The sequence below is a fragment of the Vespa velutina genome, chromosome 11, assembly GCF_912470025.1.
Source record: "Vespa velutina chromosome 11, iVesVel2.1, whole genome shotgun sequence".
Classification (NCBI taxonomy): domain Eukaryota; kingdom Metazoa; phylum Arthropoda; class Insecta; order Hymenoptera; family Vespidae; genus Vespa; species Vespa velutina.
Genome location: NC_062198.1, coordinates 1,923,794 through 1,942,449, shown reverse-complemented (window position 1 = coordinate 1,942,449; position 18,656 = coordinate 1,923,794). Strand labels below are relative to the sequence as shown.

The window sequence follows — 18,656 nt, the reverse complement described above, 5'->3', positions numbered from 1 at the left end:
GGACATTGCGAATACACGTAAATCAATGCAAGGAGTCGAAAAAAGAGCGGCAGCGTGTAAGTCGTCAGAGCTTTTCCGTGGCGGTATTTTTGATTGGTGGCGCCGAATGCGGTACGTTTGGAAGCGAACTTGGTGGTCCTAAGCTCGTACTTCGTTCCAAAGGAAAGATTTTTCCCACAGTTGGTTGAGAAATCGCTCGTTTCGCCGTTCTAAAAGAGCTGCCAATTTTCATTATATTAGATTTTTTATCATTTAATTTATTCTACGGAATAAGAACATATTTTGCACATATATATATATATATATATATATATATATGTATGTATATAAATTGTTTAATGTATATATATATATAAAATACATTATATGTTCTAATTGAATGATATGCAATTTTATCATTCAATTCTAAATAATTTTTTAACATCCTTGCGTAGAATCATATCGAAACAATTTCATTTAGGTATAAAATTAGAATCTTAGCAATCTTTTATTACGTTCGATCGATATTACGCAAAGTTCCATTGTTAAATAGGTAAACAGTTACATATGCATCCGCCATATTTAACATTCATCTAATTTAGAACATCCGGGATTAGATAAAACAAACAACTTGATGATGCTATTGTTATTTTTGTCTTTTTTTTTCTATCTTAATCGTGCTTTGGTAAGAAAATTGTTTGAATCATTTTTAATGAAATCGAAAATTGAAATCGATAGCTCGCAAAGTATCGACATTATCGATAGTATTGATGATTCTCAAAATTATGAGGTTATCGTTAGTTAGATAGATAGATAGATAGATAGATAGATAGATAGATAGATAGATAGATAGATAGATAGATAGATAGATAGATAGATAGATAGATAGATAGATAGATAGATAGATAGAGAGAGAGAGAGAGAGAGAGAGAGAGAGAGAGAGAGAGAGAGAGAAAGTGAGGAGACAGAGAGAGAGAGAGAGAGAGAGAAATGCAATGTAGGCGACAGGAAATACAGAATGTGAATGTAGAATGTTAGTATCATGAAAATGAATGGATACTAGAACATTAGAGAATTTTTATGCGTTATTGTTCGGGTTTATAAACGTTTTGAATTTTTTTTCTACGCTGAAAGCATGACGTTGATGACGTAACAAAGGTCATTCGTGGATAAAAAGCAGTACGGAGACAATGGATCGTGCTCTTCATTCAAAGCATTTTTCGTTTACATCAGAAATGACTAGGAGCTATGGAATCCTTTAATGATTTCTTTTTTTCATTATTATTATTATTATTATTATTATTATTATTATTCTTTATTTTTCCAATGAAATTCCAAAACTTTTTAAGAAAAGGTGAACAAAAATAACTATATATAAATCGGACATTTCGCAAGTTTTTTGTGTCTCCATCCTCATATATCTGGATATAAAGCTTTAGAATTTCATATCGATGCTTAATTAATTTTTTACAATTTGTTATTTTAATCACATCAATTGCCATAATTAAAATAAAAATTTGTATTAATTAAAGAATTAATATTATCAATTATTATATAGATCAAGTGATCCGGACGACTATTCTATTTCTATATATATATATAAAAATAGAATATTATATATATAAATACATATATATGTATATACGCTAAAAAAGATATCAATTCATTAATTAATTAATTACTTAAATAATTAGTCGATTGATAAATCGATCGTAACAGAAGTAGCTTGTTGATCTTCATTGCTGCTAAATAAAGATGTTCTAATAACAAGCGTGATAAGTGAAATCTAATGCATAATTGTGATAATTAGAGAGAGAGAGAGAGAGAGAGAGAGAGAGAGAGAGAGAGAGAGAGAGAGAGAGAGAGAGAGAAAGAGAGAGAGAAAGAGAGAGAGAGAGAGAGAGAGAGTGGGAGAGAGAGAGATTAATAGAAACAGTAAGAGGAGAGAAGGTCCTTCTTTAAATGCTGATTTACACACTGTGTATGTCTTTTGAATTGTGATATTTCGTTAATGATTAATTCGAAACTATGAAATCGTGCAAATAATGTTGAAATTTCTAATCTATGACGACATCTTAATTTGCAAATAAATACAACGATTAGAGATCAACCGAATCACCGATTTAGAATTTTTCTTTTTTATTTATGAGAAAATCAAATGAAAATTATTAGAATTGAATATTACGAATAAAAATATTATTACGTAAGATACTATTTTTTATTCGGAATATATATATATATATATATATATATATATATATATATATATGTATGTATATATTTATATATTCCGAATAATCATAATAATAAAAAAATGATTAGGAAAGAATAATTATATTGAGGTGTGCGTATGCACACACATACACATACACACGTATTGTATATTATACATTTATATGCATATATATGCATATTACATTACAAAATATGAATATCCTTTACGTAATGCGCTTACGCTAATGTTAAATATAATACTTCACGCAGTTATCTAAATTAGATCCTTCAATTTACTTTAATCTTCTATCGTAGGTGATTCGTCAAACTCTCTTCGATAAAATAAAAAAGAAAAAAGAAAAAATAAAATAATAATAATAATAATAATAATAATAATAATAACAAAATCCACAGAACATTCAGTCTCTAATAAAATTTGATACAAAAATAATATTAATACACCTGTTTACCTTGATGACTAAAAACAGGATCAGATAATCTCGATAGATTAGACGAGAAAACTCTAATCACTGAACGCATCTAAACAGTCAAAGCGGATTTTTTAATCACAAGTCCTTGACATATTATTATTTTTTCTTTCTTACTTTCTTTCTTTTTCTCTTTTTTTTTTTTTTTTGTTCTTTTTATATGATTCATAGAGAAAGCAATTATAAGATTTTTTGTATTTTTTTAAATTCTTTTTTTTTTCTTTTTTTTTCTTTTTTAATTTTTTTTGCTTTTTTTTTAAATATATTTTTTGTTTGTTTGTTTGTTTGTTTGTTCGTTTGTTTTTCGTTTTCTTCGTTTGTGCGAGCTCGAATAATCGTCGCTCGTTTTTCAAGAGCATACGATGTTTTCATTAGCTATGTCATATAAGACGCGTTTATATCCTCATAGCATGTACCTGTAACGAAGAAATTCTTGAATTTTAGACATCTCTTGAGTGTCCATCGAGTATCAGCCAGTATCACAGCACGGCACACTTGCAGCATGTTAAAGATAGAAAGATTTTTTTATAAAAGAATATTTTCTCACATTTTTTTTATCAGTCAATTATCTATTTTTCCTTTTTTTTTTTTTCTAGACATCGAAAACCAAAATCAGCATGCCTACGTGCAATGAACAGAACGATAATATTAATTGACGAATAAAAAATTTTGAGTTAATTTTTAAACAATTCATCTTATTTTCTTTTTTTTTTTTTTATTTTTAAATTTAAAATCGATCTTTCTATCCATAAATTCAGTGTGATGTTAGCGAAAGAGAGAGAGAGAAAGAGAGAGAGAGAGAGAGAGAGAGAGAGAGAGAGAGAGAGAAAGAAAGAAAATAAAGATAGCAAAAGAAGAAGGAACGAAAGAGAAGGACAAAGAAAGAAAGAAAGGCAGGAGAGATAGTTACCAATGCGAGTAATTTAATTGTACGCAGATTATAGGCGTGTGTTAGATGTCACTAAGGTAACTTTCCACTTTGAGTATACACTGTTGCACGCTGAGGAGCTGATGCTTGTGTCATTACTGGAACAAAGCCAGTATTTTCGTATTCACACACACACATATACACACACACACTGCAAACATCACACTTTGACAAACTCTAAAATCTAAAACGATATAGAATGGCAAATATGTAATTTACATATATTATTTATCGAATGTCATCGACGTTAAATCTTTTATGTTTTTATTTCAAAAATGATTTCCATATTTGGTAATCCATATCGTTTTTTTATATTCTTAATGAAGATTTCTTATAGAAAGCATAGAAGAAAGAAAAAAAATATTATTATAAATTATAAGAATATGGTTATATATCATCGTTCATATCTAGTTATATTATCGTCTTATCGGATTCGTAGCTTTCAGCGTATTATTAATTTTCTTAATTATTAATTAAATAATTACGTAGAAAATATTGTAAAAAGTGAATGAGTGAAGGAGAAAGATAGATGTAGAAACGCAATATTTTACATCCACATATACTGCATTTTCTGTAGATTTTCAATACGAATTTTTCTTTGAATTAGTTTCAAGATCGAAATCAGATTAATTAGCGAGACTATCGAATATTTCACATATTTTACGTAATAAACACGAGTTTGAATAATAATGAAATAATGAAGTATAAATATCAAAGGACATACCTTCTTCGCCGTAAAGATGCATTCTGACCGGGCAAACCAAATTGTCCACGTGGTATTACCATCCTTGCATTGCCTTTGGCTGGTCTCGAACCACCATGTGCTTGTAGGATGCTCAAGTGTGCGGCATAACCATCGTGAAGTATTGTCGCCAGAGCATGATGTTTTTTCGATGCTCCACCGATAACGAATATTTGATTTGGCTTGAGATTTATTGACGTGTAAACACTTATGTCTTTACTACTACCGTATGCTTGATGTATTATTACACCGTGTTCCTGTAATTAATGACATTTAATTAATTTATAAATTTATTGCTATATCAATTGATTGTAGAAAAATATTTTGAATATGACCGAATTAAATCCAGAATGATAAGAAAATGTTAGTAAGAAAATATTAATTTTTTATGGGCTAATTATCATTATCATTGCCATTATCATTGTCTTCTTACCTGGACTAAATTATTTAAATATGCTGCTTTATGACCTAGCGGATCCGTAGAGAGCCCATCCGCGAAAGACACCAAACCGTGAGGGAAGTTATGCTGAGATAGCCAGGATACAACTTTCTTCTGTTGCATATCGGGTCGAGCGGTGATGTATATAATTAAATATCCTAATTCTTGCCAGTGCCTATGAGTAACATAATGAACTAAGTGATTACCGATCAAAGGATTATTTCATATAATGAAAGAATGAGATTATTTTAAAAACGTTTACCTGACAACATCAACAGCGCCAGCTCTAACTTTCGGATCCTTCCCGGTAACTGACATACTTGCTGTGAACGATCCATCGATACTGAAGACCACACATTCTGTTTTCGGAGGTATCACAGCCAAAAAGAAGTCAACGGAAGTGTGATCTCCTCTAAATAACAACATTTTTTCTTTTCAATATCAATTAATATCAATGAATATAAATGAGGGAAAATTTTGGGCCTATTAATTACCTAACTATCATTTTTACAGGATAAAGTCCATAACCGAGAGCTTTGTCATCGGGTATTCTATAAGTTATTCTACCATTTTTATCTGTAATTTCTGTATTTAAAAATGACCATTCGCCAACAGGTGGATCCTTCATAATATGAATGTCTACTTTTTCCCCTGGGCATGGAAAAAAAGAAAAAAATAACAATGTTAAATAACATATATATATATGTTAATGATAATAATAATAATAACAATAATAATAATAATAATAATAATAATAATAATAATAATAATAATAATAATAATAATAATAATAATAATAATAATAATAATAAAAAGATGATCGTCGCGAATAATCATTGATTGTTTACCTGTTAAAGCTATCACGTCTATAGGACTGTACATAAATCTGGCCACTAATACTTGAGGTACACCTTCTCCCACGATTACATCATTGGCTCTATGATTAGCAGCAACATTCTAAATAATTTATAACATGACGTTAATTTCATTGCGAACAAGGAGAACTAAATTCGATAATAAAAAAAAAATATATATATATATATATATATATATATAAATATAATATGAACCTTTAGTTTGACCGAAGTGCGTTTTTTATTCCATTTTTCTCTTGGTTGACCTGGACGGAAACATGAAAGTTCTTTTTCTTCGTTACCAAGTATAGGTAAATCGAACCGACCCAGCTGTCTTAATATAAACGCTATTACGTCTGATGATTCCCAATAACTAGCATGAAAGAGATGGGGTAATGCATTTGTAGGAAAATTTGCCAGACCCTCTGGACAATATAGAGCATAATCTATTCGTTTGTTTCCCCACCATTTTTGCGTCACTGGAAATTCAATCTTTGTGTCGGTTTTTCTTTCTTTCTTTCTTTCTTTCTTTTCTTTTTTTTTTTTTTTAATCTTTTATTATACATTACTTTACGGAAAGTATAAAGAGGAAAAATTAATTTTCCATAAAAGAAATTATTAAAATAATAAAACTAAATTTAACACGAAAAAATGAAAATAAAAATAAACAAGAAATACATAGTTCTATCTTCTATAATAATAATAATAATAATAATAATAATAATAATAATAATAATAATAATAATAATAAAAAATAATAAATAATATATATATATATATATATATATATATATTGTAGAATAGATAGAATAGAGTAGAAAAATATAATATAAAATAGGTAGAATAAAATATAAGATAGAATTTTATATCAGAAGGTATTGAGGGAGAGAGAGAAAGAGAGAGAAAGAGAGAGAGAGAGAGAAAGAATTGATTTATTTATTGGATATAGACTAGGACTTACGTGCAGAGACAACTTGTAAAGGAAAATTATCGACGATACCAGACATAGTACTGTGAATCGATATATCCGACAATCTTCTCAAATGAGCATGTTGAAGTGGCGTTGTCATGTATATGTTAGGAATGTTTAATCCATCCGCAAATAATTGTGTATTGCTTTGAATCGTTTCCACTGAAAAATGATAAGAATTTTTATGAATTTCTCCTTTCTATTTTTAAAACATAGAAAATAAAAAAACACTTACGTAAATGATAAGGTTGCCCATTTCCAAGTGGATACTTTTGATATCGAGCAACATTAACAGGTGGTAGTAAAGAAAATCTTGCAGAAATCAATGGTTCGATTCTTGCAGCTACTGGATCGCTTGGATGAAAGAGATTGTAAACTTGATTCACCATTGGCTTTGGGATATTACTATTTTTATCTCCGTGAGATGAAATTTTTCTATATGCCATAACGAGTGCTAATGGACTGCCAAACATGAAGAACTCTCCTACCTCGAACTCTAATTTACATTGCTGGCAACTGTCACTGATAATAGAAGTTTCATCTTGAGAATAATATGACTATATATGTATATTAATATATTAATATATATATTATATTATTATATAATTTTTATATATAATTATATAATTATTTTTTATATAAACATATATATATATATATATAAAAGAAATATATATTATAATAATGTATTTATTATACTATTATATAAAATAATATTATATCTATATATAAAATATTATAAAAACATACATTTACTACAATACTCTACACAATACTATCATACAATAATATTAGCTATTACACAATACGTATAATAATAGTATAATAGTATTATAGTAAGATAGTATTATTTATTAATTTTTTACATTATATAGATATATATTCCTATATATACCTATATACTATACATATATAGGATACATATACTTATATATGTATAGTATATGTAATTTGGAAAGTTATCTAAAAAGTATAATAAATTTCCTACTAAAATTTTATCAAAATATAATCCTATTTCTTACTTTGTTCCAGAAGATCTTCTTCTAGGTAAAGTTGCACTTAAATGTTTACCATCCTCAGAAATTCCATTATTTTCAGTCCCTTGATTACTCGTTTCCAATATATTATTTTCACTGTTATATCTCGAATGATAATGCGTAGATCTACACAAAGCATCGTAGGCCAAAATCGAACCTACGGAATCACCGATGAAACAAATTTGCCCACTAAAACCTTTACCCTCCTCGCTTTTTATAAATTCTTGATAAATCTGATTTGCATTGGTAACTACTCGTGAGACTGCTTCTTCGTAATCCGAGCTTGCACTTGCCAGTAATGGTATTGCACCGATTGGTATAGTATCGTTCGTTACTTGAGGTGCATCCATGCATGATGGAGACATATCGAAACTGTATGGACTTAAACTGAACGATAAAATTTAATTAATTTTTATTTTTTTTTTATTTTATAATATTAAAAAAATAATCTGTTATTTATTTTTTCTTTCGTATAAATTCTGATTAATACGTTGATTTACATTAAAATTTATTTAATTGATAATCTAATCGGCAAGTGAATTATAATTAATTCTTTTTACCTCGAAAGAACACCTAGACCTTCAGTACATATTGACGGACATGAAACAAATTTTATAGAGACATGTCCGACCATACTAGGATAATGTTGTCTCATAACAGACTCGAAGGCACCTCTGAAAGTTGTTACATCCGATTTCTTAGCCGTCAAATCAACATTGGCATCTATAATGAATTAATTATGTTTGTCATTTAATACGTATCAATAAATAACTTAAATATTACTTAAATATCAATAAATAAGTATCATTTAATAAGTATAAATAAATATCAAATAAAATGACAATTACCTAGAACGCTTCCGGCATGCATCACAATCAAAAGTACTGTAGTTTTACACGACTGATGAGTTGGAGAATGTTGAGGTGACGTTGGACAAGAAACGTCAACGCTCGTCGAGGTGTGAATTTGCAATCTTTTACTACGTTCGCTTGCTATTGGCTGTAGAAACGACGGTGAGAATATCGTATCTGCTTCTGTGAAAATTAATTACATAAATTAATGTATCTAATGATAAAAAAAAAATGATTATATGATATTATTTTTCAATATAAAACAAATTTTTGTTTTTAATAAAAAATCAAACAGAACTTTTTGATAGACCTAATGGAAATACAATGATTTTATGGTATAATCATTCATATAATATTTAAAAACATTTAATTAAATGATAAAAATTAAGAATGCAAAATATTACCTTCCACGTTGTTTGTTGGTGCCACAGGAGAAGCACCATCATCCTCTTCTGCTAGAAGATCCAAAGAACTCCATTTAGCTAATGAAGAGTTATCTTCAAAGTGCTCTAAAGTATAATCACATATAATTAATGTCGATTGTGCACTATTGCTTTTCTTTTTTTATTTATTTTTTTTCATATTTGATTCATATCATTATTATTATTATTATCATTATTATAATAATAGTGTATTTATTATGTGTGTAACATAGAAGCGACTAAAAAATTAAAAAAAAAATGATCATTAAATTCCATAAAATTACTCTTTCAGTGCTTTCTAAACTTCGTGTACATGATGTAACCAAATATCGATTACTTCTATGGCCCAAGTGCTAACGTGAATACATCATGCAACAGGTTGTTACATCGTCCGATGTTAGTTACAAATATTTTCATCGTACAGCCAATAAACTTTATGTAGCCATGCGTATAGATCATGCTCGGGAATCTTCATGCTGAATTCTAGAATTAGACAATTCTAGAAATTTATTAAAAATGATATAATATATAAAGTGTATGAATAAAGTGATTAGAAAATTAATAATGCATATATACAGAGTGCACAGTTCTTTATTATTATTATTATTTCTTTTTTTTATATTTTCTTTTGAAAAAAATACTTTCACTTGTTTGTTCTAGCTGCTGTTCGTATTTTTTTCTAATGGTGATGAACAATTCATCGTTAACTACGCGTCCTACCTTTACGTATAGTAGGTATAATGAACCCAGCTGCGGTGTGTGTGTGGAGTGCAAGAAAAAACAGAGAAGGTAGACATAAAAAAGACTGTTCGAAATAGTCAACACATGCTATTATTGTCTTTTTAAGCTGATGTTAATACCTATGAAAAAAAGAGAGATAGATAGATAGATAAATAGAGAAAGAAAGAGAGAGAGAGAGAGAGAGAGAGAGAGAGAGAGAGAAAGAGTGAGAGAGGGAGAGTGGGAGAGAGAGAGAGTGGGAGAGAGAGTGAGAGAGAAAGAGAGAAACGATAGATTTTTAGAATTAGACATTTCAAACGTTCTTTCCTAATACCAGAGTTATAACTGTTTACATTTTGTGGACCAAACTCATTTTTTCTATTTTTTTTATTTTTACTTTTATTTTTATTTTTATTATTATCAAGTCAAATGACCGAGTTTCATATGTCCACAAAGTGTTACAGAGTATGCGAATTTATAAAATAAAGAAGGTATTAAAGTATCTACGAGATGCAGGTTAGATAATAAAACGATGCAAAATGAATTTTTTTCTTTTTTAAATATATTAAGAAAGAGCTTAGAAAAATTGGTTCTTTTTTTCTTTTTCTTTTTCTTTTTTTTTTTTTATAATGATACATCAACTGTTTCGATCTACGATCATGCTTATTTTTTTATGATTAATTTATTCTGATAAATAAAGAAAGGAAATGGAAGAAAATGGAACTCTTACCCTGGCAATCAAAGAATTCCTCTTCGCTACTGGTTTCGGATTCTCTAACGATACTCTCCATTCTCCAATTTGCGATTTGTATATCCATATTTTTTGCTGAACTAGGTGAATGACTTGCTGTATTTTTCTTCCATGATTTCTTTTCATTTTTTTCGTCGATCGGGCTAAATATATACAATTGGCGATAAAAAGAAAATTATTTTTATCTGGATAAATAAGTATTATTTATATGAAGAATAACAGTTTAGAACAATAATGAAATGAGGACAATGTATAAATATAAATATTATAATTAACTATATTTTAATTTTATTATATTAATATGATAAAATATTAATAATACATTAAAATGAAATATCTGACGATAAAGTAAGAAATTACCTAGCATTAGATGGTTCCGTTGGAGAATCCTCAGGACTAGCTTCACCTTCTGAACTAACAGCCGTATTGATGATCGGTATATCCGAAGGTTTCCTAATACTCATTGGACTCTGAAGGTCCTCATTTTTTTCGATACTGCTCAAAGTGGCTGCGAATGTCCTAGCGACGTTCGATTCTTGAGGTGTCATTCCGGTATTCCCTGTATTCGTGTCCTCATCATCATCATGAGTTACTTCTTCACCGGAATCAGCAAGACCCATCTTTTGTTGAAGTGCTAACTGAGTTTGCCGTTCAATTTCTCTGATATCTTCCATTGTCAAACCATACCATTCATCTTGCCAGGCCCAAGCTTGTCTGTGTGCTCGTGCCATCACTTTCCTCAATGCTACGAATCGTTTTAATCGATATTTTCTTTTTCTTTTCTTTTTTCAAAATAAATAATTAGCTTATTTAGATGAATGAATTCGTGAATAAAAAATTCATGAAAGTAACTTTTATAAATTGCCATGTATTACAATGTACTAACCCATATCGTGGATGAACTTTTCTAACTTTGTTTGCATACCCCAATAGCGGAATTCTACTCGGCATAATTTGTAAGCGCACATTAACGATTTCCCTGATGACGTTGGCTGTTGTTTACCCTAAGGAATGAGAAATACTCCGGTAGTATCGTTGTATTATTATTTTTCTTTCTTTTTATTTTATTTTTTTTTCTTTTCTTTTCTTTTCTTTTCTTTTATTTTTTTTTATTTTATTTTATTTCATAAAAGGATAGTAAAATGTATTTTTACTTTGATTTCACTCCAATAATCTTCCAACCAAGTGTCCGTTAGTGGACCTCTACCCGTTTTTTCAGAAATATACAATTTAGGATCTTCTTCCTTGACATAATCGATTTGATCTTTTACGATATCGATCAAATCTGTAACATTTAATATGATCGGTATGTTAGTTTAATTTTATAAAAAGAAATGTCTAAATTTAACAATTTTCTAATATTTTCTAATAAAAAATTTCTAATTATATATTTACCCTTTATAATCATATATTTTTTTGTTATATATTATATATACTATCCTAGAATATATGGGAAATATTTTAGGGTTTGTTTCAGTATATCCACACAAAAAGAAGAAGTTCATATAAAGATTTTATTTTTAATTTTTACTTTTTATGTTATTTGAAATTCATTGTATAAAGAATGCCCATTAACGGAGTTAAAACTCTTCATGAAAGAATTCAAGTAAATTCACGAACAAAGTTTCAAGTAAATTCAAACAACATCTGGATGTATGGTATGGACAATCATTTATCAAATATGTAAGATAGTCATTAATAAAACGACTGCAGGTTTGTATTCAGATGCAAAGAGGTCATTTTGAACATTTCTTATGAAAATAAGCAGATAGAATTTGATGAGAATCAAATTCGCTATAATTCGAAAATAAAATCGAATGGAACATATGTTTATATGAACATTTTTTATTGTTTAAATATGCTGAATTTGCACTATTGCAATTTATATTTTTTAGTTATTCTAGAACACATTGTATATACATATACATATACACATATATATTCATATACATATACATATACATACATACATATACATATATATATATATATATATATATATAATATATTATATGATTATAGTATAATTATATATAATTCTATACTATATTTCAATGTAGAAAGCCTATTTTATTATAGTATTTATTATATTATTTTATAATATTAGGTTGGTGCGTATGAAATGTCGGATTTTCTTTAATATATTCACTTAAGAATCCGACATTTCATTCGCACCAACCTAATATTATTATATTATATTATAATATGATATTGCAACTTATATTATTAATAATTAAAATTACGAATAATCAACATTATACTATAATATTTAGTATACATATAATATATAATATATAATACGATATTACGATATATAGTTTAAAATAAATGTATTATTTTACGTCATAATAATATTTAATAGAAAATATTTTTGATATTTTGATTACTTATTATCATTCGTTGTCTTTTTTTTTTTCTTTTATTTTTTCCTAAAAATTTTAAACGTACCTACGACTCTGTTTCTTAAATCGGCACCGTTTAGTTTGAAAACATTTTCTTGATAGCCATTGTCAGGAAAATAATAAGTTTCTATTTCTATGGAAAATTTCTCGACGAATGGACTCGTGTATCGCGTTTTTGTATACGGATATGCGTTCCATGCCTCTTCTTTTGCTATTAATGCCGATTTAGGTAATAAACTTTTGAACCATCCTGGCAAGTGGCTACCAACGTGATAAATTTTATGCGTGTATTGGCCATTTCCACCGGGACCATTGGTATACGGTTCGTTAACTATTATTTCCACGCCACTTCCGGTACCTCTGCTTTCTTCACGTGATTTTTTCTACAATACAAGGAAAAATTGCTTTGTAATCTTCTTCGTCCTTTTTTTTTCTTTTTCTTTCTTTCTTTTTTTTTTTTTTTTTTTTTTTTTTTTTTATTGAATGTCGTAAACGAATTCGAAGACGAGAAAAAAATTACGATTTCCTAAATAAATATTAAGAAAAAAATGAAAAAAAGAAAAAAAGAAAAAAAAAAGAAGAAAAGATTTTTTCTTTTTCATATTTTTGTAATCTGCTTGAACCATTAAAATTAACCTCCAAAGGTTAAGAACAAAGTTTTCAAAATTTCAAATTACTTCATTCGTTTTTATTTTTTATTTATTTAGTTTTTTTTTTCTTTTTTTTTTTTTTTTGTTATTTTGGAAATTGGTCAGGTGTAATAGAGAATTCAATTATTGATTTATAAAATGTTACGAAAATTGCGTAATTAACCTCATCTGAGAAATTAAATGAGATTCAAGTAAAAATATTTACCGCTATCATGTAAAGTTGAGCAATTTGATATTCCTCTACCGTAAGTGGCAGAGGAATTCGATATTCCTTAATCAACATTTTGACGAAGGAGAGATCTTTTATCACCCGTACATCTTCGAAAAAAAATATACTCTCTGTATGAGGAAGCTCTCGTTATATTCTTCTCGATGGTGTGTGTTTACGTTGTTTTAACGTTCCTTTAGAAATAAAAAAATATTCATTGATAATTTCTAACTCGATTTTTTTTTTTTTTTTTTTTTTTTTTTATAAAAAAGAACCATTCCATTCCATTATTAAAATGTGGAATTTAATTTCTTATTTATTTTAATTCCTTATCCTGGATGCTCCTTTTTTTTTTCTTTTTTTTTTTTTTTTTTTTTTTTTTTAATGCAGATAATTGTTAATAAAATTCCACTATTATTGACTTTTGCTATTTAATTCCAATATTTATTATGTGATAATAATATATCGTTCGTTACGTCATTATTTTCTTAAGAATACATTTAAAAAAAAAATAGATGTTTTATAAAAAAAAAAAAGATATTTCCTATAAATTACTATGGATCATCCTTGTGATCACTATGAAAAATGTGGCGGCAAGATGTTATAATCTAAATAATCAATCAGATTATTCTAATCTTTTCGATAAATTATTGAAAGTTCTAACGATCGAAATACAAAATATTTCCCATTTTTTCAATCTTTTGCTATTGATCAAATTGTAATTAATGTTAAATAGAATTATTACGATACATACATACGTATAATATATAGAAAAATTTGTTCGTTTCGTTGAATAATCATCAATTCAATAAGAAAAAAATCGTCGATTAAATACGAAAACGTAAAACTTTTTATGATTGGTTATTGTCAATATAGAAGTACCTTTATGATTGGTTTTCTCTTAAAATACTAGTGACGCTATTTGTGATTCCAAAAAAACATATGAATTGACATTATGTGAGAGTAATAACATTATAAACGTAATATGTAGGTATATTTACTTACATAAGTATCTTTTATGTCCTCAGCAATATATAAAAAACAAAAGTAAACTGAAGAAGATAAAAAACAAGATGACAAAGTCCAAAGATGAAGAAAGAAAGAGATAGAGACAGATAAAAGAGAAAGAGAGAGAGAGAGAGAGAGAGAGAGAGAGAGAGAGAGAGAGAGAGAGATAATCTCTTTTGTTGTAAGAATGTACAGGTTTCGCGCCACACCTTTCTTCTTTGTCGATACAGCAGTGCGGATTCGAATTTTTAACGATACAAAAAATTTCTCGAAATATATTATTATGTTATATTTGCATATACTTTTATATCACTGAAAATCAATCGGATATTAAATGATTATCAATTTTAATTATCAACAACATTTTATCATTTTTTTCTTTTCTTTTTTTAATCTCGAGATTTATTCATGAAAATTGTCTTCTTTCTCTTTTTTAAAGCTTCTTCGAAAACGTCACTGAAACGGGAAGTCTTTGGACGAAGAAATGAACTCGTTCCGCCGACAAACACGCAATAGACACAGTAGTAACACACATAACATACATATACACCGTTCTCATATCTGTCGACAGAACAGCAGACTCGCCTTTGACACTTTCCCTTTTTGTTCGATTTTTTAACTTCAAGTTCTTTAGATATTCATTCGAAAATAGATGAGTCTTTAATAATTCTTAATGATGTTGAAGGTCAATATGTGCGACGAATCCATCGAAATAGATCGATCGAGGTAATAAATCGATCGAGGTAACGACAATAATTAAGATATAACATATAACAAAATGTTACATCGCCGACGCGCGGCGACCAACTAACGGACCTGCCGTGGTTCTCACTGTTTATCCCCACTACCATACCGAACTGCCGGCGTCACAGACGCCCACGATCTTCTCGACCTATCACGAATCTTCATGCTCTGACAGTAGTGTAACTAGCTATGGCTGCGCGCCAAATTTTAATTGCGTTTTATTTTACTTCATGTTTCCTACAATTCATTTCCTTTCATTTAATGTGGTTTTATTGTGCCCATTCAAATTTTTGCATGCTTCTTTCTGTTATTAATTTTCGAATTTCTTTTCCAGAATAATATTCTTGCCAATTTAATTCTAATCTTGATATAATGTATTTTCTAATTGTTATACTTTTTCTAACAATTAATTGAGAATTAAATCTTTTTTCTTTTCTAGTGATTCATTTTTCTTTTGTTTTCCTTTTCTCCTTGACAATATTAATACTAAGCATACTTTGATTAAAAGTTCGTCTTCATTATATAAAATAAATAAAAATGAATATTTAATTTAGATTAAACTTCGACATCGATAAGAAAGAATAATTAATAAGAGAAGCAAATAAAAAGTAAGATTCAAGGTTAAAACGTTGATATTTAAAATACGAAATGAGATGGAAAAACAAGTGATGAAATTTAATCGATCGATTGACAGAGTCGTATTTATTTTCATAACTATATCAATCGTCTTTGAGTATTAAATTCTGAATCCGCCACTGGTCTGGACAACCACCTTTACCATGTCCTAGGGACCTAGGCTATTGATCGAACCGGGAAACGAAGGAAGGAACGCGAAACCAGCTGCGCCGCGAATCATATTGCCCCTCCATCGAGGTGGTAAACGTAATGCGATTGCGCGTTTATATAGAAATAGAAGGAAGGCTAAAATCTGTCCTCGATTATTATATAGGAACGACCGGTTATACGTTCGCTACTTTACAAGGATAATACTAACGAGAAGGAAACCGATCGTCCGGACCGGAAATGATAAGCTAATCGGATTTTTTCAAGAGATTTCTTTTCATTGAAAGCGATATACATTATTTCAATAAACAAATTACATCGTTATATATAAATTTGTCAATATAAATCTATCATAACGTTTTATTTGTTTATATTAGTTAAATATCAAACAATAAGAATACTTAAAAGAGCAGTTATATTAAGATTTAAAAGATTAGATTTGATTTATATATGGTGAATGTATTTATTGCTTATAATGAACATTATAAACAAAAAATATATACAAGGTGTTTTTTTGTATATATTTAATTTGTATAAATATTAAATAATATTTTTAAAAATTCGATTAGATTAGATTTGATTTATATATATATATATAAATATATATCATTTAATTACTTATAATGTTTCTTATAATTAATAGATATATGTATAAATTGTGTACCATTATAATTAATTCATATGAATATTAACACGATGAATATCTAAATAGTTCGGTTAGGTTAGGTTTAATATACATACATGCTTATCTGTTGATTGTTAATGAACATTATACAATATATATATATATATATATATATATATATATATATATATATTACGTTTATGTATACATTTATTATAAAAAGGAGGAGAGAAAGAGAGAGAAAGAGAGAGAAAATGTGTATCTCATCGTAATTAATTGGTATGAATATCACCGAAACTATTCGAGATATCGGAATGTGTTCTTAGACAAAAATTACAAATGCACAATTTTGTTCTAACTCTAAAACTAATTAGAGTTGTTGATATTATTTTCAATTAAGTATAACATGTAATTATTAATTTTATATTGTTAACAATTTTATATTGGTTAAGACGATAGTTCAATAATCTATGATAACATAACTATCAAATAAATTAGTTTACTACATTTTTTATTTATAATTAAGTTCAAAATAATATATCACGAAGAATTTTTTTTATGTTTTTTCACTTTTCTTCAGTTAATATTTATAAATTTTATTATCATTTCATTATAATTTTCGGCATATTTCGATTTTCAAACTGGTGGCTATATCTTGTTTTTCCTTTTTTTTTTCCTTCTCATTACTGCCTCACGAAACATCATAGTAAATTCATCAATAATTCTCCATTTCTATGAATTTTCTATCAACATCAAGGGAAAACGAAGAATGGCGTGAAACAGGGTCAGATCTGATGTCAGACTTTGCTAACAGCCTTGTTACCTAACTCGATTACTCCCAAACTGACAATCCGACAGAATGTTTCTGTCCCTTTCACTAACAATTAATTTTCTTTACCATCTTTTCCTCTTATTTATTATTACAATCATCATCTCGAACCGCATAATTTCCTATGAATATTTAAATCAAGAAAAACTTGTTTATATTCAGTCAACATAATTTTGTTTTGTCTTTTTTTTTTCCAATAAATATTTACATCATCTAATCGCAAGATCTATTAAAATTATTAACAATATGTTAATATTATTTATATATTTATTTTCTTTTTAATAAAAATGAGTATAAAAAATGACATAACAATATACGATTTTATTTGGAATGTGTTTATTGAAACGAGAAATATATAAGTTAATAAATAAATAAATATATATATATATAGGTATAAATATATATACATACATATACATATGTATACAAAAAAATGATGTCAGCAAAGATTTCAAGTAAAAGCGAAAAAGAGAGAAAAAAGGAAGAAAAAAAAAGAAAGATATATAGAGTTCGTCCTATGTTGACCTTCAAGTAAAGTCCATACGTATTCTCATTTTGTTCAATAGCCTGGATAGCATCGTTTGTCTGATGGTCCAAATTTTTAAAATATCTTTTTTCTTTCATGTTTTTTAGACGAATATAATGGAAAGACCAAAAAAGAAGGTGTTACATAATCTCCGGTGTGATATTCTATACTATATTTTTATGTACTTTTACTTTGCTATATATATATATATATATATATATATATATATTTTATCATTTATATTTACCTTTATTATATTATATACACTATTGTAATAATATATATAAAATATTATTATATCATTTTTATTTTTTATTTACAAAGAAAGGAAATGGATAAAAATATACCATACTATATTTTTAGTTTATTAATTTTTTATATACACTACTGCGTTTTATGTATAAAATTATTTTTATTAAAAATAAAATATGTAAAAATATATTATATTACATGTTCATATAAATTGCTATATTATATATCAACAAG

At 27.6% G+C, this 18,656-nt stretch overlaps 1 protein-coding gene across 15 annotated transcripts in view; it reads right to left on the bottom strand.

The window, feature by feature from the left end:
* The window catches only part of LOC124953061 (protein retinal degeneration B), an 18,991-nt gene extending 3,506 nt beyond the window's left edge, over nucleotides 1-15,485 (bottom strand). The window contains exons 1-23 of one of the 15 annotated variants that reach the window (XR_007102106.1): nucleotides 14,661-15,485; nucleotides 13,653-13,849; nucleotides 12,844-13,180; nucleotides 11,550-11,680; nucleotides 11,282-11,399; nucleotides 10,756-11,140; nucleotides 10,375-10,538; nucleotides 9,645-9,674; nucleotides 8,907-9,011; nucleotides 8,500-8,685; nucleotides 8,212-8,374; nucleotides 7,637-8,038; nucleotides 6,850-7,136; nucleotides 6,606-6,776; nucleotides 5,861-6,123; nucleotides 5,639-5,747; nucleotides 5,285-5,441; nucleotides 5,053-5,202; nucleotides 4,785-4,965; nucleotides 4,334-4,608; nucleotides 3,592-3,707; nucleotides 2,664-3,097; nucleotides 32-218 (exon numbers count right to left, since the gene is read on the bottom strand). Coding sequence is in view for 11 of the 15 variants with exons in the window: in XM_047503916.1 (XP_047359872.1) it covers nucleotides 65-218; nucleotides 4,334-4,608; nucleotides 4,785-4,965; nucleotides 5,053-5,202; nucleotides 5,285-5,441; nucleotides 5,639-5,747; nucleotides 5,861-6,123; nucleotides 6,606-6,776; nucleotides 6,850-7,136; nucleotides 7,637-8,038; nucleotides 8,212-8,374; nucleotides 8,500-8,685; nucleotides 8,907-9,011; nucleotides 9,645-9,674; nucleotides 10,375-10,538; nucleotides 10,756-11,140; nucleotides 11,282-11,399; nucleotides 11,550-11,680; nucleotides 12,844-13,180; nucleotides 13,653-13,730 (3,846 nt within the window). In the remaining 4 variants the exon portion in view is untranslated. The other 14 variants (XR_007102108.1, XM_047503916.1, XR_007102107.1 and 11 more) reach the window with 14 other exon arrangements.
* Between the last annotated feature and the right edge of the window lie 3,171 nt (nucleotides 15,486-18,656).